Genomic DNA, 22,439 nt, shown 5'->3' with positions numbered 1-22,439 from the left:
GGGGAGGGGGGGGGTTGGAGCCGCCGGCTCCCGCGCGCAGGAGAGGCGCGGCGCGGGCGGGAGCCTCGTCCCGCGCTGCCGCGCGCCGCCCGCCCGCGCGCTGATTGGCCGGCGGCGCGGCCGGGGCTCCCCGGCGGGCCGCGCCTGATTGGCCGGATCGTACGAGCCGGGCCGGAGGGCGCCAGCGCGGGGCCGGGGCGCCTGGCGGGAGCGGCGGGCGGGCGGCACCGCGGGCACGGCTCCGGGCAGGGCACGGCTCCGCTCCGCGCCCATGGAGCCCGGCGTCCTGAGCCTGCGGGGCCGGCCGGGGCGGAGGGGCCGCGCGGAGCCCGAGGAGGCGCAGAAGGTGAGCGGGGCGCTTTGCGGGGGGGGAGCCGCGGGGAGGGTGCCCCCCGGGGTAACCAGAAGGGCTCGGAGAGGGGAGAGGGGAAGGTGCCGCTCGCCGTAATTCAAGCCGGTTGCGACACGGAGCCACGGTCCGGGAGGCTGGTAGCGGGCAGGAGCCGCTCCCGCTCTCCCCACCGCTTCTTCGTGTGGCTCCCCGCACGAAGGTGGGAGTTTGGGGTGGTGGGACCGCGGGGCTGAGCCCCCTGCACCCCCTTAGCACCAGCCCAGAGACCAGAGGCTGGGGGGAAGGAGGACCATCTCCAGCGCAGGTTACGTGTGGTTTCTCTGCTGCTAAACGTGCAATTGCAAGGATATATAGCATGCCAACGCTATGGGAACCTATATCCCAAGGAGTACCGTGGCCTCCAAATTGACCCCTATTTGTCGCACCGTAGTACGTTACAGCCGGCTGCTGGTAATTGTAAAAGAAGATACTTGTTACATCCCTGTGGGTTATTCACAGGTGAACGCATGCGGAAATTATACCAGGGCTCAGGACAAGATGCTTTCAGCGAGCCAAGTTTGTGCCCGGTTTGAGCACTACAGGGCTGCTGCTAGCAAAAGCCAGCTTCAGTTGCTACGAAAACTTCTTTGTGCTTTCCAGTTAGACTGCACTTGTTAAAATGGTACGTGGAAGCACCTGTTTGAATGTCTGTACCTGATAAAATGATATGTGGAATCACCTGTTTGAATATCTGTACCCGCTAGTGATAGCCAAACTGTTCCAAATAAACAGCAAAACACAGGAAACTTGTTACAGCGAACCAACAGTAACTTAATGTATTTATTTCAGGCAATATTCCATTTCAGAATTGGATCTTCTGCAGTACAAAATAAAGCAGTAACAGTACCCACCCTCAAAGTTAGCATGTTAGACTTTTAAAGCTCAGCTCAGAACAAGTGTCCTGTTCATAGGGTGGTAAGTAGAATGAAGTGGTAACGGGACTATAAGAACCGAATGTGCTCCCAGGGCAAAAAGGAGATGTGCTGCTTTCTGCGTGGATGCTTCTGGAAGTCCTGCTCTGTGCCAGCTCCAGCATACTTCCTGTAAAGAAAACCAGCACGTCCTTCTGTCTTCTTCATCCCCTTAGTCTCCATGAACTGTTTGCACTAACAGGCTAGAGTGAAGTAGGATCTCCTGTTGATCAAAAACTGATCTCTTAGCTACAGGATACCATTGATGCTTTCCCGAATGAGTTCCTTTAGATTAGTTGTTGATCATAGTGGGAGTTCTTGCAGTAAGAAGAAGGGGTGAAAAGACTGGCCTTCCTGTTGGACCCAAAGGTGAAAAAAGTTGGACTGCAGCTAGAGACTGGAGGAAGTTGAGCTTCACTCAAGAAATAATGAAAATCAGCTTATGAATTAAGCTTTTCCTTCCAGTTCTAGCTGTAGTCAAAGAATGCTGTTAGAGAGATTTTCTTCGTTGTTTTGAGCAGCAGATAGTGCAGATGCAAAGCTTGCTTCGTTTGCACACGAAGTTAAGTTAATTTTAGCTTGACGTCTTGTGACGGTCCAAGCTGTATTCCCAGCGTGGCTTTTCACTGGGGACTTCTCAAGCAGAACACCGTGTCTTCTTGTCAAGCGTGATGTGACCAAAGCACTCTTTCAGCTTCAATCCAGTTGGGTGATTTATGTTCACGGTTAGTGCTGTCTTGTAATAACAGTCAGAATTTTAAAGCCTAATAGGCCAAGTTTGACTGATTGAGCTCAGCTTCTGTAATTCACAGTAGTATCTCATACACACTGTCTCCAGTACGCTAGCATATAGAGTATTTCACTGCTTCTGATAAAGGCAGAAGAACTGTGCTAAATATAGCTTTGAGTGCCAAGGCATGAGTCACTACGATTACCTTTGTAAGAGCAAATGAAATTGATTGTTGGACTGTTTTCTTTCCTGTTGTGTCTAAACAACATTGTTTTTAATAGGAAAACATATTTGATCGATCCAGGATGGCCCCAAAGACTCCCATTAAGAATGAACCAGTTGATTTATCAAAGCAGAAAGGCTGCACCCCGGAAAGAAATCCAATTACACCTGTTAAGCTCATTGACAGACCTCAGCCTGACCCCTGGACCCCCACTGCTAACCTGAAGATGCTTGTTAGTGCTGCTAGCCCCGACATGAGGGACAGGGAAAAGAAGAAGGAGCTCTTCAGACCTATAGAAAACAGCGAGCAGAACGACATATCTGATTCATTACAGGTGAGACTCAGAACAGTTCCCTTATGTTCAGTCGCAGCTCTGACCTTCCTTTGATGCTGCCTTGGTTTTTTTCCAAGTGGTCCTTTGCTCCATGTAGGAAATTGCAGTATTTTAAATCATTCCCAAAGGCAGATGCTTATACAACACTAGCTGACCAGTATGAACTTCAAAGATGAAAAGTAGCTGTCTTGGTGGTAATTGGCTTGAGACCTCTCAAGAGCCTGACTATGAATTGATCTGAGAGGATAGTGAAGGAAGCAGAGCTTCAGGTGGGGAAACAGCACAGCTCCTGGAACTATTTTCAAAAAAAAAATTAGAAAATTGCCAGATCACTTTTAAACAGACACTGTGCTTGTCCACTGTACTACCATTTCCAGAAGCAATCGGACTCTGGTGCAGGCATATTTTTCAAAATACTTTTGCAGTCTTATACCTTGTCCACAATAGTGGACAAGTCCCAACAGACTGGTTGGTTAAAGTCACTTCCAATCTTTTCACTCCAGCCCCAAACTAACAGTTATACAGTATGGACGACTGTTAGGAAGATTTGTACATGCCAGGACTCAGGTAGTGGTGGGGTTGATCTCTGTCCTTGTTTAAGGGAGCGCATCCATGGAGATGATGTTGGATGATGATAAGTGTCGTTAGTTTTCCTCCCTTGGTTTTTTTTTTCCCTCAACAACTTTCATCTCCTGGATAACTTCTTATAAAATATCTTTCACTGAGTATCTCAGAGGAAGATAGTTCTGGGGTCTTCCTTCTGAGAAACATCATTTGATAGGTACAGGTCATGCTACAAATACAGATATTACAGCATCTATGGTGACTGTAGTCTGGAGAAATCTCCAATTTAGGTAAGTCATAGAGCAGCAAACAGTTCTCTGAAGATAATTCCTAACACAGCTTCAAATAAGTAGAAATAGCTGATGTTAAAAGTTAATCGTATTACTGATCCAAGCCAGTTATAACAGAAGTGCCCACGGACGTCAGGCAGCATTTTTAGGGTGGCTACTATAAAGAGTTCCCATGTTTTCTAGATAATAAAACCTACAATTAATAAGTTTCTGAACATAAATATTAGAAGAGATGTGGAAGTGTTACTATAAAAGTGTATAAACGTTAAAGCATATAAGGTATACCGCTATTTCTGTAGTGTATGAAACTCAAAGAATTCAGAGCAACAGCCTGCCATAAGGTCACTTAGTCAGCAAAGGACAACTAAGACCTCATAAGCATAGAAATTTGGGCTTCAACAGCTCCTACCACTCACAACTTCTCTTTGCCAGACAGATTTTTTTCCCTTTTTTTAACATAGAATCAAAGCCCCAAAATTACCAGTGCAAAAAGATCATCCATCTTCTCATTTTCTTCAACTTGTTTAATAAACATACCTCTTCACGCATTTTTGCCATCACAGATTTCTTATTCCTGCAGGGGCTGAAAGACCATATTAATACCAGCTTATGAAATTGCCTTAAGTTAACAGCTTGACAAAGTTTGATGTTCAGAGGCTGGGTGGTGCCTTTTGTAGCCACTTACTATCACGCTGCCCCCTCCTCCCTACCCCAGCCAGCCCAGTTCCTTAAAGTTAGAGGGCCACTGTGAAGGGCTGTAAAATCTCTTGAAAGTGGTTTTGCAGGAACACTTTGATGGTTTGTACATCTAATTTATTAGATCAAGAGGTTTTTGAAGGAAAATTCCTTCTCCTCTCTCAAAAAGAAATTCTCCTTCCAAGTAGGATCTAGTCATCTTTTGGTTTGGGGTGTTTAGTCTTACTGGTTTGTTTCCTCATGCATAACCATTGTTCCATAAGCTTACAGGTAAGAGTTTTTCAACAGAGATCTCATATGTTGTACACGGGATTAAAAAGAGCTTGCAAGCAAAAGTGTGTCACCCAAGTGCTTGGAAGAAGACCATGTTGTTTTCCTTATTAGAAGTCTGAGCTTGAATACTGATGTCATCTCAAATATACCTTACTTGGCTATGCCTTGCCTCTAAAGCTCTGTACTAAAGGGTTAACTTTTTTTTTTTAACAGTATGATATGGTAGACGACAGCACGGTTGATGAATTTGAAAAGCAGAGGCCCAGCAGAAAACAGAAAAGCTTAGGACTCTTGTGCCAAAAGTTTCTAGCTCGCTATCCAAGTTATCCATTGTCAACAGAAAAAACTACTATTTCTCTGGACGAAGTGGCTTCAATTCTTGGTATGTATAACTGCAAAAATGGGGTAACTGATCATGTGGGATAACCCTACAGAATGGCCTTCAAAACATCAATCCCATTACTGAGTGTATTTCAGAGTCTGCCTTTCCTTGGGTCTGGATGATCTAATCATGCTAATGAAGAGCTAGAAATGCCTAATATTCTTAAGCATCTTGATAATGCTGCCATTTTGAAATCTGCTTTCTGACAGTGCTTTCTACTAAACAGATAAATCCTTCAGCTGTTTACCAACACTGTTGCTTTCTTAAATTTTCAATTTGCTGAACTCTAAAAGAGTTATGAGTTACAAGCCCTCCTAAGGGAGGACTAAAGCAACAAATGACGTCAAAATGGAACATTTAGAGAAACAATTGCAATCTAGTAGGTATAGGAAATGAGCTGGGTTTACTTCATGAATTAGTAATATGCCTGACATTATATCTTCCATGATCTCATGGTTCATCAAGGTTATCTTAGTTTTAAATGCTGTCTTGTGAAGGGAGGCTACAAGGAGGCCTGAAAAAGTAGAATGAGAAAATGTGTTGAGGTGGTGAGAATGTATGAGCCTATTTGCTGGATCTGTTGTCAACTTTGGTCTTTTTTTTAAAAAAAACTTATCTGAGAGAAGTAATAAAACCTGGGAGAGAGGACTCAGATCACAGCAATAACAAAAGGATCCAGGTCCATCGAGAGGAAGGGCTTTATGGAATTGGGCTTAAACTAAATAAATATTTTATATTTAGAACGTTATGTAACAGAAAAGAAGTAGCAAAATGAAATGTGTCCCTTTGGGGAAGGAGAACAGAAATGTAACGTTCTCTGAAGCTCTGATGAGAAAGTCTGTTTCCGTGCCTTGGTAATGGGAAGTGAAAATAGAAGAGGATTCAGATAAAGTAAATAGTTGAACAATTCCTTTAAAAAGTAATATATTTTTTTTAAAGTGGGGCCGTTATTCCTTTGTATGTTTGCGTGTAATACTAGTACCCCATCCTTGTGTAGGTAACCATGAGTAGTGCATTGTCCTGTGTTGGGGGTGGCATTACCTTGCTTCCCTAAAGACTAGAAATCTTGCTTTAAAGCTTAGTACTGGGGATCTTACCTCCAAGAAAGGGATTTTTTTTGTTCTCGATTTGATTTTTCACTTCCTTGCTTGTGTGCATCCACTTGATTCAGCAACCACAAAACCATTCACTGCTGATAGTGCTGTTGCAACTACGTAGGTCTGTGTTCACTGGAAAGCTGGCTATGGTAAGGCCACGAAGAGGACTGTGCTGCTGGTGCCTGATGGACACCAGAATGTGTGTAGCAGTGTTTTTATAGAGTATCTTTTCACTCCAAAATCTCTATGCACTTGGAAACACTCATGCATTGTTTATCCTAATATGCATTTGAAGCTGGTAAGTGTTATCCATATTCCCCAGATGGGTAAACAGATGCATCGAGGCCTTGCCTTCTTCAGGGAAGTCTTTCAAAACTTTCCCACTTAGCCAGCACTTGTTCTGCTCAACTGATGTTAATAGTGATGGGATTTCAGGTGCAGATACTGCCACTAGCTTGTTTTGTCATACATAACACGGGTTAGTGTGTTATGAAACATAGCCATGCTTCAAACAGAGCTGGAAAGAAGTACCCAGGACAGTGAGCAGTTAGCCTGTTCCTGTTCAATCCCCAACCTTGCTCATACTGGTCAGGCTGAACCCTAGTTGGCCATACTTTGTCGATTTTCCCAGACCTAGGTGGCACTGAGAGCTTGTTTCTGCTGCAGGAGTAAGATTTTGTATCTGCCCTGTGTCAGTGCCAGGCTCAGAGCCTTTCCTGCCCTCACTGTTACACACATGCTTGTAGACAGGTACATGCCTGAGCTCTGAAAAGAAGGGCCAAAGTGCTCTGAAAATCTGAGGGCAGTGTGAATAGATGTGAGTGAGGCTGAGCAAACCGCAGCCAGTTCTGAACACAGTGTAGATGTTGTAAGCTGAAGTCACGGTGGGGCTAGCAGCTAACTGCTAGAGAGCATCATACCGTGGGGTTAGTCATACATAAGTCAGCTTTAATCATGCAGATTGGGATGGATTTAATGTAATGTGTCCAGGAAAACAGTGAAAGACGTGTTATGAGTGTATATTGAACAGCCTGTGTTCAGCTTCTGCTAAAAAGCACGTTAAACTAGGCAAGCATCGATGTCTCTTATTTTTCTCACTTAAAACAGGAGTTGAGCGGAGGCGAATTTATGACATAGTGAACGTCCTGGAGTCCTTGCACCTGGTCAGCCGCGTGGCCAAGAACCAGTACTGCTGGCACGGCCGGCACAACCTTAGTCAAACTCTGAAAATGCTTCAGGAGGCAGGAGAGCTGCAGTATGGAGAGCTAATGACCTTCCAGCACAAGGAACAGGACTTCGAGTATAAGCTTGGAGAGCGGAAAAAGGAAACTGTTCCAGATTCTCAAGACAGACCGTTACTTGACTTTTCAGAACCAGATTGCACCTCCGGTAAGATAACTAATGTGTGTGATGTGCTGTATAGACACGGGTCTCTTTCTCCAGTTTACTGTGTGACTCCCTTGCTTTGCTTTTAAATTATATAGTAAACATGTGTATGTGTATATGTGTATGTGTGTGTATATATATATATGTGTGTGTATATATATATATATATATACATATATATATATATATATATACATACATATATATATATATATATATATATATATATATATATACTGTTTGCAAAAAGGTGCTGAATTCTCTGCAGAGGTCACAGAACTGTCTGTGTTATGCCTGGCACTGGTGTCAGGACAGATTTTCCTTCTCTCCTCTGGACTGGCAGGAACTTCTGCCAGATGCTCCAGTTCTTCTTCCCTGCCCATACCTGGCAATAAATGCTTTGTCCTGACAGAAGGTGACATGTTCCATTTGTCTACTATTTACGTGTTGCCCATATAATATATAGCATTTAAGTCCATTGAAACCACAAAATTGTAGTGGCACTGTGTAACATAACAGAATTAGCTTTGGAGTCTGACTTTTTCAAGGCTGTTTCTCTGTAAGCTTTAATTTTTACTGTCTTTTGAGGGGAGACTCCGGTCTACATTACTTAGTTATCTGCTGCCTTTCAAAAGCTTTCTGCTTCCCAACAAGAAAATGCTGTAGTCCTTTTATGTGTGAGAAACCTACTTACTAGTTTTCTGTCTGTGTTGGATGATATATGCTAAGAGGCTTGGCTGTTATTTCTAACGCAGCATCTGCGAACAGCAGAAAGGACAAGTCGTTGCGGATAATGAGCCAAAAGTTTGTCATGCTGTTCCTTGTCTCCAAGACCAAGATAGTCACTCTGGACATTGCAGCAAAGATATTGATTGAAGAAACCCAGGATACAGTGGACCACAGCAAATTCAAAAGTAAGCTGGCTTTTAAGAGACAAATCAGTCAGTGAGTAAAGAAAATGGGGGCATTGAACTGACACCAGTAGACAGCAGCAAGAGCGGGTCTGGGATCTTTGCTGAAATGTGGGTTTGTTTTTTTAATCAGAAATGCTAGGTACTGTAAATAGACATCGGGGTGGGGAAGGGTCAATTCGACAATTATCTACAGGTTTTAGCTTGGGGATAATTAGAATGAAGACAAATCAGGTTTCTGATTTGAGTTTTTTTATACCTTGCTTCCTGTTCCTTTCTGAATGACGTTTCAGAACTTACTGAAATGAAATGCATTCTTTAATGGAATTGATGTTTCCTCTGCAGACATGTTACTTCTCACTCTGGAAACTTTTCACAGCTGGATAGCACAGTTTGTCTTTCAGTGGGATTTGGTACTTAGATCCCTTGGATAACTTGGAAAAACTCAGCATTAAGAAATAATTTTGAACTTGTAAAAATAAAGTACTAGCACTTCAGTCTTAGAATTCTACCCCAGATGCCAGAGGGACATAAGGACTTTAACTGGGTAATGGGTTTGGGTACCATATCCAGCTCAAACATGTTATTTATCGGAGTCACAGCTTTTTCTAAGGGTGTTTCATTTTTAAGACTGTAAATACACGTCCTCTTGTGATCAGCTGTGCACATCCATGAGCCTCTTGCCCCTGTGCATGTCTTTTCCCTTTATGGAGGTTGCTGCCTTTTCTGGGCATCTGGTGATGTAATCCTTCCCTGCAATCCCTCCCTTACCATTTCCATCAAAATGAGGTGGGCTGGCTTAAACTTGACTAGCTAAGCTGGATGAGCAGCCAAGATAAGAAGCAGTGACAAGCAGGTGGAAGTGGGAGCTGGCATGGCAGCCTTTATAGGAGGTAGCTCAAGTCCATCCCAATTTGATTTTACCACCTCATCTGAGCGCTATGGTGATATTCTGGAAATGAAATTACTACATACATATGTACTGTGTTCGCTGTAGGTGTGACTGTACTATTTCTGTCCTTTCCTGTTAGCAAAGGTACGAAGGCTGTATGATATCGCCAATGTTCTTACCAGCCTGTGCTTGATAAAGAAAGTTCACGTCACAGAGGAACGGGGACGCAAGCCAGCTTTCAAGTGGATTGGGCCCGTGGAATTCCCCGGAAAGATTGGTAAACTGTGAAGCTCATAGCCCTTTGCTTTTTCATTTGACATTCCCTTCCAAATTATAAAAGGTTGTTTTCTGTGTGTAAAGAACGATCTGGCATTCATTGTCCACCCTGTGGTTTTTAACTGCTTGCCAGCTCAAAATTTGCCCTTGTTATACTTCACGCTCGAAGGCTGGAGCTGTCGAGGGATATTGAATGATGACACTATGACTTGCTGGTATTTTTACATTGCCTTACCTAACTATGAATAATTGTAAGAATGGTAGAGCAATGGAAGATCATGCCTATGTCTCCAAATCTGTGTTCACAGGTCTTCTGGGCTGCAAAACCTTAGTAATTGTCATAAGTAGACAGCAAGTTATTTTCTTAGCAAGAGAACTTGCCAAGGAAGACTAGGGCTGTTTCTTGCACGTGTCCCGATGGAAAGGTTTGCCTGTAAAGGAGGAAGTTGGCCAGAGCTTCTCTTGTAAGCTGCTGATTCTTGGCTAGAAGCCAGTGCAAAGGAAAGTCTTGTGTTATGGTATTTTCTACTTGGGTCTGGCCAGTGCCAGGACCAAGTGAAAGTAAAGCATATCCTTACTGCCATCTTTAGTCCCTTTTACCCTTCTGGGTGTACGCACTGGACTGTAGCTGCTGTCTGCATCTGCCATGACATAGAAAGGACGGAAGGCTTTTTCTTTTCTATCCGTGCTCACTGAACCATGCTCTACTTCAGTGTTGTGTGGTTTGGGGTGGCATAGAGGTTACCTCTTATGGCCAAGTTTGGCCAAGCCTAAACAGTGAGCTGTGTTCCTTGAGGGACTGTTGTACGAAATTGTATTCCTTCAGATGAGCCAAGAGGGCATAACCCAACATCTGATCCTCTACCAGGGGAGCAGAGAGGCGCCTGTGCCCCATACCCGATCTGTGCTACTGGGAAGCAAAGGTTTACACGTCACGCATCGTTTAACGGCACGCAGCCTTGTGAAGGGACCAAAAGGAAGGTCAGTTCTGAGCCCAGCAGTCCACGTCAGGAGAGGCAAGGTAACTACTAAGGAAGCATGTTTACTTATATCCCGCTGGATCTACCCAAATGTGGGCCCACCAGTTTAAGGCTCTCGTCTGGGTGAAACAGCCTAATAAAATATATATGAATTACCCTAGGGAGGTGCCAATAGTTCTGCTGCCCAGGTGATGAGACTTGTGTTCTGGATCTTCCAGGCAAGTGCATAAAGTTAGATGAGATGAATCTGGGTGACACTGCCTTGAATCAGCAGTTTATTTTCTGGTAAACATTTCCGTTCTTCACTAACTGCAACTTTTGTGTGGTTTCTTCTGTTGTAATTTGGTATAGATGAAGAAGGATTCTTCAGACACAAAAGCTTGCTTTATGTTATGCTTCATAATATAGTGGAATTTTCTATAACAATCTAATGGAAAGCTCTTTAAAATGGTAAAGCAATTACAGGGCCTTTCACAGTTCCCTGTTACAGGAAACGATGATGTCAAGCACCCTTCCAGTGGGACTGAGAGTTGTGAGTATCTTGCAGGTTCTGACTCTGGGTGATTAGTGAATATTATAAAAATGTACCAGGGAATTAAAATTAGATCTGTTATTTTGTGTGGCCATTATGAAAATATGCTTGGTAAACATACCTGTTACTAATTGAGTGCTCCTTTGTTCTTTCAGCCTATATTGTGAACTCAGATGAATATTGCTCAAAAATGAGAAATCTAGCAACCGTCTGTAGGCAGAAAATAGAGGAAGATACTAGGTAAGTCAGTCTTACAGACTTCTGTCTAGTTACATCTTGGTGCTTGTCATGTTCAGTTCAAAGTTAGTTTCCATTAATGGGACCAAGATAGCAATAATGAGACCCTAGCAATTTTCAGTTTTAATTTTGATACGTCTCACTATGGCTTGTTTGTTTTTTCTTTTTTTCAAGAGAGTCATTCTAACATGCAAAAAGTCTTAATGTAGAATGAAACAAACTTATAAACTGACATACCTCAAACTCCTTTGCTTATTTGTTCCCTTACTATTCTGTCAAACCATAAAACAACTTCACTGCTCTGTTAATTAAAAGCTTTCTTCATGAACTTATTCATGGCCAGCTTATACCTACATGTATTTGTACCACTGTCCTTTAGCTTCAGCAGTTGTTCTTTATCTCAGGTGTGTTTATATAGGACATTCCTGCCTCATTTGACCTATTATTTAGGTAGGCTGAACAAATCACAATTCTGCAGAAGACCTCTTTGTCATCTTAGTGGGTTTTCTCTATACCTGTCCTAATTTGAATTCATCTGTGGGTGCCAGGCATATCTCCCTTTTGACCTTTTCTTCTCCTGTCATGTGCAACTGAAAGCATTATTGTTCTGCCAAGAAATTGAGGAGTCTTCTTCTGTATAACCTGATATAATAATAATAAAAAAAAAAGACACTCTTGTAAACTGTGTAAAATAAGTGGAGTTTCCTGGTGAATGTGGAAATGTGGAAACATTTACTCTTAAGAATGTACCTAGTTGCTTTTGAGGATAATACGTGGGTTTACTTTTGTACTAAATGTTTTTCTTTTTTCTTTGTTTTAGGACCAAAGTTTGTGCCACAGAAACAATACTGAATTCAGCAAGGAACCCAAGTATAACCTCACCTCTCTCCCTTCTTACGGTTCCTGGGGACTCTGATTTTTGTGTTAACCCTTTGCCTCAGGCAGTTTTCCCTGTGGTTCAGGCAGACGTGCCAAGTGTCTTGCTGCCAAATGGGGTCAGCAACCAAGCTCTACAACCCTCCGCTCCAGCAGCCTCCACAACAGAAAATGGAAAACCTACTCTGCTCCCCAGCCAGCCCTTCTTGTGTTTTCCCTCATCATCCCTTTTTATGTTGTGCGGTGGTCTTCAGGAAAATCTCTTGAGGGAGAACTTGCCTGCAGCAGGAGACGTAGGAAACAGGAGCGCAGAGGAGAAGGCCTCACCTGTGGAAGCTCAGGGTGCCGGCCCTCCAGCTGGCTGTCAGAAACGCAGCTCCCACGAGTGCACGTCGCCCTCTGCACCTATAGATGATGAAGAGCCAGCTGCTAAAAAGCAGACTGTGGAACAGAGTGATGGCCCTCTCTCACTTGTAGTACCCAAGGTAAAGAAGTGAATTGCGTTATCACTTAGGCTTCCCGTTAGTGAGGGAAGACTTTGCCCAAGACGGTGTATTTATAAGTGAAAATTCACTGCACTGCTCTTGTTACAGATACAAATGCTACTTCTCACATATTAATACAATTATATGGGTGCTGTGTCAGCAAGTACAGGCATTAATTGGGAGAAATTTTCACACTGGGAGGGGAAAATGGATTGTGATTGCTTTGCATACTGAAAGGGTGATCAGCTGTTCTTGGGAATCAATGCCTTGAGCCTTGTCTTCAGGCTGGCAGAAGGGACGAAATCAATGTGACTATTACTATTCATCTTCCCCTGTTTGCTTCAGCTTTCCCAGACAGCAGCAGCATTGCTTACTCCACTGAGCTACAGAAAATGTGACTAGCACTTTCCCCCTACTCTCCGTCCTGAATCCCTCTCTCACCTGGTACTGCCCACAGCAGAATGGTGAGACAGGAGATTGTGGTGAAGGTGAAGGGTGTCAGTCTCAGTTCTTTTAGCTACTGAAAATAGGTGTCAGGCTCAAGGGTGTATCAGTGCTTGAATATATGCTTTCTGAAACAGATGTTTTTCCGTATCAATAGAAAGGAATGAATCCCCAAACTCAGGTACTTCTTAACTACTGTTTCCAAGTACTGAAGGTGAACTGCAGCACTGGGCACAGGAGTCAGGCATCACTAAAATTGCTCTTCAAACCCTCAGACAAAATCTTGAATGCAGCGACTTGCTAATCAGCTTTGCCCTGCTCTTGTGCACAAGTACACATTTTATTCTTTAGCTGAGGAAGGTGTATGAGAGACATCATTTTGTATTTCAGTTTGGATGCCTCATTACCTCTGTTTTTCCTTAGAAGCCTTCTGAGTTGCACAAGGCAGATTCTACCCCAGGGAGCAGCTGTGCATCTGCTGTACATCTAGAAGCTTTTCATCTTGACCTCTCAAGTCCTGCTGCTCCAGAGACTAAAGACAAAAAGTCTACGAGCCCTTTAGATTCTCAGGAGCAAGAAAAATGGCCTAAGAATAAAGACCCCGACGAACCTTCTCCAGGAAAAGAGCACGCCTCTAAAGAAAATGCCAATCAACCTTTTCTGCCACAGTATCTTTATGTTCAGCCTACTGCTGGTAAGGACAGGCATGAGATCTAGAGGTACTCAACCCTCTCTATCTGTTCACTGAGCTGTTCAAACAGGGAGACCTACAGATAGGTCAATAAATCTATAGTTGGCACAAAAAGTGTCAGCGGTTTTCCATGGCAGTTTAATAGCTCTGAATTCTCTTAACTCCATATGAACTGTTGCTTCTCTGAAAATGCAGGCTTTTTTTTTTTTTGAGGTACCCAGACATTACTAGAGATAAATAATGTGGATTTTCTATGCTTGAATTCTATGGGGGAAAAAAAAAAGCCAGTCTGGCATTAAAAACTGGGGGCAGCTGGAAGACTAGATTTGGCAGAAAGGCAGCCAGAATAGTGCAAAAGCATTCCTCTAAGGGTTCATCTGTGAATTTCGTACTTTCTTGTCATGTGAATCAGTGGGGTAATCCCACACAGACTGAGGCACTGAGAGTGTTCATGGACACATTGGGGATGGGAAGGAAGCAGCGGAAAATACTGAAAACACAGAATTTCATGTCCACCCTTTTTGTGACTGTGCTCCTGTGGCATGGAAGACTATTTTGTGGGAACACCATACATGTGGCAGATTTTCATGATTGCTGCTTTATTATTTGATTCTTTTGTCCAAGAATGGGTTCTATGGGACTTCACGTATGTGGAGCGACTTATAGGATAGAGACCTCAGTTAGAAAATGTTGGTCTTGGAGTTTTTGTAAAGTCTGACAAACAATTCAAAACAATATTTCAGCTGTTCTAAGGAAAATGGGCATCTTTGGGGTATATCTTTGTGGAGGTTTTCCATTTGCATTTTTTTTCTTGTCAAAACCCAGTGTATATGCTTTTGTACAGCATAGAATGTGATTCCTGTTAGCGAAGAGTTTCTTTAGCCAAGATGCTAATTGTAACTCAAGTTAGAAGCAGAAAATAGCAAGGGTGTAGTTGGTGCTTAATATGAGTAAAGCAAATGGATGCAGACATGGTGAACAGGCAGCAGGGGGGGACATGGACGTAGGTAGGAAAAGGGGGGTTGACTGGACAGCCTGTTTTTTCTTCCTGAGCAGCCTTTCTCTTTCTTTCTTCTGCTTTTCATCCTCTCCTGTTCTAGATGAAGTTATAATAACTTAATTCCAAATTTGTCAACTGTGTTAATGCCTTGCTGTTTCTCTTTGATTTAGGACTAGGCAATTTTAATTTCCTGTTCTCTGCAAACCAAGCTCCCGGTGCCATTGGGCTGGCTGCAAGCCAGTTACCTTCTCTGAGCATCCCCTGTGTCATGGTGCCATCAGCAGCCTTGGCTTCCTTCCCTCTCGTCTGTTCTCCTGCGATCCCCAGCCCTCTTCCTCCGGTTCCTGATGGCTCCTTCTCAGCTGCTGCCTCCATGAATATCAGCATGTCTGGCCTGGCATCGACAGCACCTGTTTTCATCGGCACCACGGCAATGGTTACTCCAAATGCCCCCCCCTCGGTGGATCCCCAGCAAACAGCTCACCCCGCTGTGCACCTGAGTCCTGTGCTTGCCAGGTCCTGCAGTACTGTTAAACTGGACTCCCCTGTGTGCATGGGGCATCCGGTGACCCTCCTGAAGCTGCAGCAGGTAAGACCAAAAGGTGACTGAATGACGGTGAAGCAGCAGCTCCAGCTCACTGGCACTGAAGTCAACTCGTGCTGCAGGCTGGTGCCTGTGCATCAGAGCAGCAGGTTGGCAGGCTGGGACTTGGTGTCCTCCACCTAACGTACACATCCACCCGTACTGGTGGGAGGGCAGTGAGTTTTAAAACACTTACAAGAACTTTAAAAGATAAAAAGTCTGGCACAAATAGGGGTAAAAGATGAGTTGCTGGTTGTTTTCCCTGAGATTTGAGTGAGTATTTTTTCCATTTTGACACTGTCATTGTAAGTGTATCATGCAGGAGCTATAGGAAACACATTGTAGGAGGATTGTTTGTTGTATTTCAGGAGTTAACTGGCTAGAACCAGGTGGTAGTGTGCTGGGAATCCTCACCCCCAGGTCTAATCACTGTTCACCAAGGAATAGAAACGTAATGGCAGCATCAGATCAGAACTGGGGGAAAACACCAGTTTTCATGGGTTTTGTTGAACCTTTTTATAATGATAGTTTTAAAAATGGTAATAGGCTTTTAAAGTAAATAAATGAGGAATTCAAAAATGAAGGGCTTATCTAACTGAGGTACAATGATGATATAAAGCAGTCATGTCACACTGTTACCTGGGTCTTCACAACTACTGGCAGTGACATTCTGGCACTGCTTTAGCTTAAATTTGTAGATCTGTGATGTGTTCTCCTATTTTCTAATGCAGAGACAAATCGAAGTTTTGAAAGCTTTATGACAGTTATTTTATGTTTATTTTGTTAAGACTTTATAAAAAGTCTGTAACGGAGCCTATCTGATTACAGATACCAGTGTTAAAGGTAACAGTAGAGTGGCACTTAAAACAGAAGTGGCCTGGGTTTAGGAAATTAATTTTAGATCTGTTTTGATGCTAGCAAATAACAAAAGTGAGTAAAACGATAAGGAGGAAAAAGAGCCATTTAAGCTAGAGGCCAAAATTGGCATAAGAATGAATGGGTATGAACTAGCTGTGAATACATTTAAGTTGGAAATGAGATGGAGGCTTTCAGCTTCACAGAAGTGATGTACTGGCAGACAACCCCAGAACAAAAAGCAGGGGCAAAGACCATACATAGCCTTTCATGTGGAGCTTCTGAAAGGATTGTGTGACGTGGTTTCCTATAGTAGCTGGGTACAGGGCTCCATGTCTACAAGCTCTCTTCTGTTTGCATGCTTGCATGTAGGCTTCGATAATTACTGAATTACTTTCTGTTTTGTTTCACAAATAGCCTTCGTCAACTCCTGTCACTCCCAAGAGTATTCGTCCTGCGCGTCATGAGACATTTTTCAAAACTCCTGGAAGTCTTGGAGATCCTGGTGCATGGAAAAAAGGTGAAGGCAGCCAGACCAGAAATGCCAGCTCTGTGCAGAGGCGACTAGAAATCTCTAGTAGCAGCAATGACTAACTCCACAGGTTGCAAAGGGTGGGCAGATTGTCCTAGGACACTGTGTCCATTACAAGAGAACAAGCTTTTATTTGACAAGAGGAGCACGTTAAAATGTCACCCCTTTTGGCATGCTTCCCCATCATCTTTTCACCCACCAGTTCTGTTAACCTTCTTCACAAATCTTCCTTGGTAGCAAAAACCTTTTACTTAATTGTTCTTCAGTACTGATTTGAATTCAGATGCAGTGCTTCACACAGCCTTGTGGGCATCAAATTGTATTTGTGGTTTTAATTTGGAAAACTCTCTCTGTTGCTGTGAGGAGATGCAAACAGATTTCCTTGGAGTCCCCATGGGTTCTTTGTTCATGGTTTTAAGTGAGACGTCTAGCACTTATCTGGGGTAAGCGTGATTTTTTTTACATATACTCTACTTACCCTGAGTAAATCTGCGGTGAAATTGATAAACTTCTACAGTTGCAAGAGCAACTGCGTCCTTAGTTCCAATCTGTCAAACCCTGCCTCTGCAGTACAGCCTCTTGCTATTTATTTTGTACGTTAGAGTGGGAGCTTTAGAATAACAGATTTTCTCAGGGTAGGATTACTTGAATGTCAGTTGATTGTTGTACAATTTGCCCAGCACTTGTGGTTAGGAAAACCTAATAATAACACAATGTGATTGAATGTATACGTGAAAAATGTTAAGACCAAAATAACTGTGAATGTTAACATTTTTATAGTTATGTTAACGAACTGCGTTGTTCCTTGGGTTTCTTTCTCCTAATCTGAGCAAAAAGTACAAGGTAGATGTAAAGAGTACAGAACCTGATTCCTTAAATCAGTTGGACAAATTAATTTGAGAATGTCAAGCCACTGGGAGGGCAGTGCTAAGATTTCATCTACCATTAAAAATATGTTCTAGTCTTTATGACTCAGGAACACTTGTAAGTCATTAACCACATGATGAGGTTCAGTTTAACCTGAGTCTACTTAAGTCTCCTTAAGTGCCTACTTAAGTCGATTTTAAGTAAACCCTTAAGGGGTATAGACTGAAGTGCCTAGCGGTTCTTTTATGGGAATTTTGTCACTAGCTAATAGTGCATTTGAGTGTACTTGGAAGACAAGGGAGATCTTACATTTTTGGCACATACCTATCTAAACCATAAAAAGAAGCTGAAAAAGAATGGGAGCCATAAATTTTGGAACTGGGAGAAAATTATCCGTCCTCCTTATGAGAAAATAAGGAGGAAGAAAAGGGCATGTATAACACTTAACATTCAGGGTCCTCACATAATGGATGGTGCTATTAATAATATAGGACATAAGAGTTAATGCTCTTATGCTTTGGTATGTTTTCACTGGTGTAGCAGTATGCCGTTAAATTTGTGCAGTTTCCTCTTTGGAAGACAAAGTGTTGTTGTTGACATCATGTTACTCCAGATTTTCAGCAAACACAGGGCCAACATTGTCAGCTCTTCTGTCATGAGCACCAACTTTGTATTGAATGGTACTGGTTTTCCAAGGGTAAATACACTGTGGTGTGCTACTTGGTTGGTCAAGGGAGGCTAGGACTGGCTTTGGGGGCTGGGGAGTTGGTAAGGATTTTTATTTTTATAATGAAATGTTATTAAAATGGAATTTAAGAACGAATTTTAGTGAAACTGGGAGCTGAATAATGTGGCCTTATCTTAGAACAGACCAATAACAGCCTTATAAGGAGAGCTGGTTAGCCCTCATTGAAAGAAAGTCTCTATAGCAGAATTATCATAGGAAATTTCAGGGGTGGTAAGGAAAAATCTTCAGACTGCTAAATTTTATTTTTTATTTTTTTATTACACTACAGTTGTGAAAGTTTACAATTTTTGCTTCTGAATTATTTCTTCCTATACCCCCACTTAAATTAATTTCATTTGAAAAAGGAACGTGTAACTGGCACAGTGGTGCCACTGCATTTCTGCTAACATACATTTGTTGCAATTCTGGCTGGAAACAGGTTGTTGGGGTTCTGGGTGACGTGATGGATATCGATTCTCCAAACCTTGTTTTTTCTCTTCACCTCCAGTATGGTGCAACTTTTTAATGAAATGGCAGCTGGGAGCTGAGAGGAGGATTTGTCTTAAGTATTCACTCTCTGCTCCAGTTGAAGCATCATCACAAAAATTGCCTCCTTGTGTCAGTTATGTTACTCTGAGTCATAACTAACCTAACTATACTTGAAAATGCAGGAGCTGAAAGTGTATCTTCGGTTTCCAATTTCTGCTTCCACTTTTGAGTTTCTGTAAATACAGCAGGCCTGGAATTGAGGATTGACTCCCTCACAATCAAAGCTGTTTGATGGGTTGCTGTTGTGAAAGCAGATTTGGGTTTGGGAGAAGAAGGGGAGTTTACATGCTGTTCTGTTTTTGTCAATGCAAAATTCTCACTGGAGTAGGTGGAAAGAAGTGATGGAGCAGCAGGACTGAAGCGTTTGGGTGATGTTGGGAGCAGTGCTACTTGCAGCACCTGAGCTGCTGTACTAGACTTGGCAAGGCAGAAGGGTGGGTTGTCATGAGGGAATGAGTTTACATTTCCCATCTTTACCTTCACTGAAAGCTGAAAACATAAATTAAATTAGTAACAATTCACCAGCAAAGTAGCTTTGGAAAAGCAGAATTTGTATTTGCACTGACAAGAAGTGCATGCCCATGATGTTCTGCAGGGTTTATAAAACCTTTTGGTTTCAAGACAGTTGTTAAGGAGGGTGAGCGTGTAACTTATACTTGAATCTACCTGCCACGTTTACATTTCTGATTATCTTTTGTAAATTGGTGCTATTTCTGTATTTAAAAAGCTGTATTTTTAATGTAAAGCTGCTTCCAGTTTGTATCTTTGCACTGCTAGTTTAATATAGATATTAATTTTATTGCTGCTTGTAACTGTCCTGCTTTTCCTGCTCTCTTGCGATCTTTCTAGCTGTTTGCATATAGCTTTACTCCAATCACACTGAGTTGAATTTTTTAATACTATCTTTTAGGAAAATATTAAACTTTTACAGAATAAAATGGAACTAAAAACAAGGCTGAGGTTGTGATGTCACTATGGAGAGCATCCTTGAAAAGAAATGTCCATCTACCATGCATTCAAATTAGCAGTCACTGTGGAATCTGAGCACTGAATAAGTAACACCAGCTGCTTTTACATTCAGCTTGTATGCTTAGCACAGACAAGAATCCCCTTTCAGCTACTGCAGGTACAAGGACTACTGCAATATAAACTAACAAAGTCCTGGAGCTGGCTAAGAGAAGGGCCCTGGCCCAAAACCATGCAAAGTGACCCCAATCTCTGCTTCTATAGTATGGGAGAGATGTCAGTGCCAGGATATCACAATTCAGAAGCTGTAACAGGTTGTCTAAATGTGTGCCTGGGGCCTGTCACCCACATGCCTTCTGGCATGAAAGCCTTACTTCTATGCAATGTAAAGGTCAGGAATAACAGCAGTAAGCCATATTTCTCAGCAGGTTGAGGTTTTTTTGCAAGCATTTTCTCAGAGGTGTCTAGCAAAAGCATTGTTCATGTTGTAGATGTGATACCAGGGTACTCTTGAACTCATTGTCATGGGAAAACACCTGTAAACTTTGCTTTGGTTCAGACTTCAGTTTCTTGTCTGAAGAAACAATGAAATGTAGTTGCCTATTTCTCACACTACATAAGATTTTCAGCAGTGATGTTTAGAGGCGGACATAACATTGACCCTGTGCAGATAGTTTTCCCAACTGTTCCTAGTGGTGACAGTACAGCGGACATTTGGGAAGACCCAGGACCTGAAATTTAAGTGGCCAATCGTTCAGCTGGTCACCCCAGACCCCCTTTTTCCTGTGTCTGAGAGTTTCCCAGGAGCAGAAGGGCCTGGGACTGGGCTGTGGGTAGGGGCATGAGCCCAAGCACTGTCCACCGGGGGTCCTGCCCCACCACCAGCACCTTGGGGCTGCCCAGGGCACCACTACTGTCCCTCAGCCCCAGGTCTCCACAGGATGGCAGCAATGCCTGCCTGACTGACAGGCCTCAGGCTCCAAGGAGCAAGGCAGGCCCTGACACAGACCCATTGTTCCAGGGGTGAAAGCCATGGTCTGCTTGTGCACGCCCACTGACCATGAACTGCTCTTAAAAAAAAAACAAAAACAAAAGAGAGTTTAGCTCATGGGGCTGCATGAGCTGAGGTGGCTGGGGACAAGGCTGCTGTGTTCAATTTGTGGCCTACGGGCTGCAGAGGCCTGCGCAGGCAGATGGCACAGTGGAGACAGGGCCATGCTCACCCATGGCCTCGCTGTCATGTCTGTGACATGAAGAAGCTGAACAGGGACCAGGTATAAGAGTCCTCCATACTGTGTCACCTGCACTCAGGCCCTCCTGAGCTCTGCAGGCTTTGATACTTGTGAACACCGTGGTATCTGTTCAGCATCTTTAAATCTGATGGCATTTAACCACCTCCATGTACACAAGACGCAGCTTGACCCAACACTAAGTTTATGCCTGTTAAAATCTGTGGCAGTTTCACTACTGATTTCAGCAAGTCCCTCACTGCCCTTTTCCCTCTGTAATTAAAGAGATGCGAGTTAACATCCTGCATCACAGAGAAATGGCTTCAAGATGCCTCAGTTATGACTGGCTGAGTTCTTCCAGAGTCATTTCTAAAATGAAAACTCAGCAGCTCACTCAATATTGTTTGTTTTATTTTTGACCTGTGACTTCACCAATATTAACTTTTCCCTTTCCACTGACAGGAGAGATTGTAATTTTAGTAAGATAAAATATGGTATGAGGAGTGCTAACAAACCCTAGCCCTGTTCCAGCTTCTCTAGCAGGGCCTTGGCTGTAGTTTTTCTTGGGAAAGAGCATGGCTGTAGCTTCAAGTAGTTCCCATCCTCATTGGTGTGCTTTTAATTCTCCCTTCTGAAGTAAAGAATAATTAGAGGGGAACATTAAAAGCCCTCTGATTTAGTTCCCTATAAAAAGGGAAAATTAAAAGTGGTGGCATTGCGGATGGAAGTCTTACTGCTCCACAGCCTGGGCTGGGCAGCCAGGACCAGCTGGGAGACAGAAATAATCCCATGGTGCTGGAAGGTGTTAAACGCTGCCAGCAAACACAGCTTTGATCTTGGGCAGCCATAAACCCTTGCGAAGCCCCAGGGCCTAACCACTCCTCATTTGGGTAATGTGGGAGAGGCAGCTGAGCATCCTTACGGAGTAGGAGAACCAGAGCAATAAAACCCACCCACTAGGCACTGCGCCGCATGGGAAGAATCTAACAAAGGCAGGTCTTGAGGAAAATTACAGAGGTTAGCCTGGGGCTGATTGCCAGCACAGGGGTTGCACCTGAGACCTCTTGCAAGTGTGCTCCAGCATTTGGGGGCAGAAAGTCACAGGGAAATCTGCAAAACAGATGTGTACCAGCTGGACATGGAGAGCAGAGCAGGGCTTCAAAATGCTGACCGTGATCCTCTGAGAAGATCCCTGTGGCAGCAAGCATTAGCATCCAGATTCTTTCCAAATTCATTGACTGCACCAAAAATGTGATGAAAATTTAGTCTATTTTTCAAGACCTTTCTCCAAGACCTCCTGAGGGGTTGAAATGAGTTCTCATGGTGTCAGTCAGCACCAACTCAAGCTCCAAAAGCCTCAGGCCTTCCTCTGCTCCCCTAGGAGGGCACAGCTCTGCAGGTGAGTGGGCAAAAGCCTGCCTTGCTTCTTGGCAAAATGCTGTGATGTCCAAGTCTGATACTGCAGGACCTCCCAGGAAAGAAAGGTCCAGTGTGATCTGCTGCAGTCAGAGCTTGGGATTCCTCCATTCT

General features: G+C 43.3%; 1 protein-coding gene across 1 annotated transcript; it reads left to right on the top strand.

The window, feature by feature from the left end:
- Positions 1-271: 271 nt before the first annotated feature.
- Positions 272-16,666, top strand: E2F7 (E2F transcription factor 7). Its single transcript, XM_035544156.1, has 12 exons — positions 272-346; positions 2,314-2,589; positions 4,626-4,794; positions 6,999-7,280; positions 8,033-8,191; positions 9,220-9,357; positions 10,183-10,377; positions 11,024-11,108; positions 11,926-12,466; positions 13,334-13,604; positions 14,772-15,190; positions 16,457-16,666. The coding sequence occupies exons 1-12, from the start codon at positions 272-274 to the stop codon at positions 16,631-16,633; spliced, it is 2,787 nt and encodes a 928-aa protein (XP_035400049.1). The 3' UTR covers positions 16,634-16,666.
- Positions 16,667-22,439: the final 5,773 nt, after the last annotated feature.

Source organism: Cygnus atratus, chromosome 1, assembly GCF_013377495.2.
Source record: "Cygnus atratus isolate AKBS03 ecotype Queensland, Australia chromosome 1, CAtr_DNAZoo_HiC_assembly, whole genome shotgun sequence".
Lineage (NCBI taxonomy): Eukaryota > Metazoa > Chordata > Aves > Anseriformes > Anatidae > Cygnus > Cygnus atratus.
The sequence above is the reverse complement of the archived record's forward strand: the minus strand, read 5'-3'. Positions and strand labels throughout refer to the sequence as shown.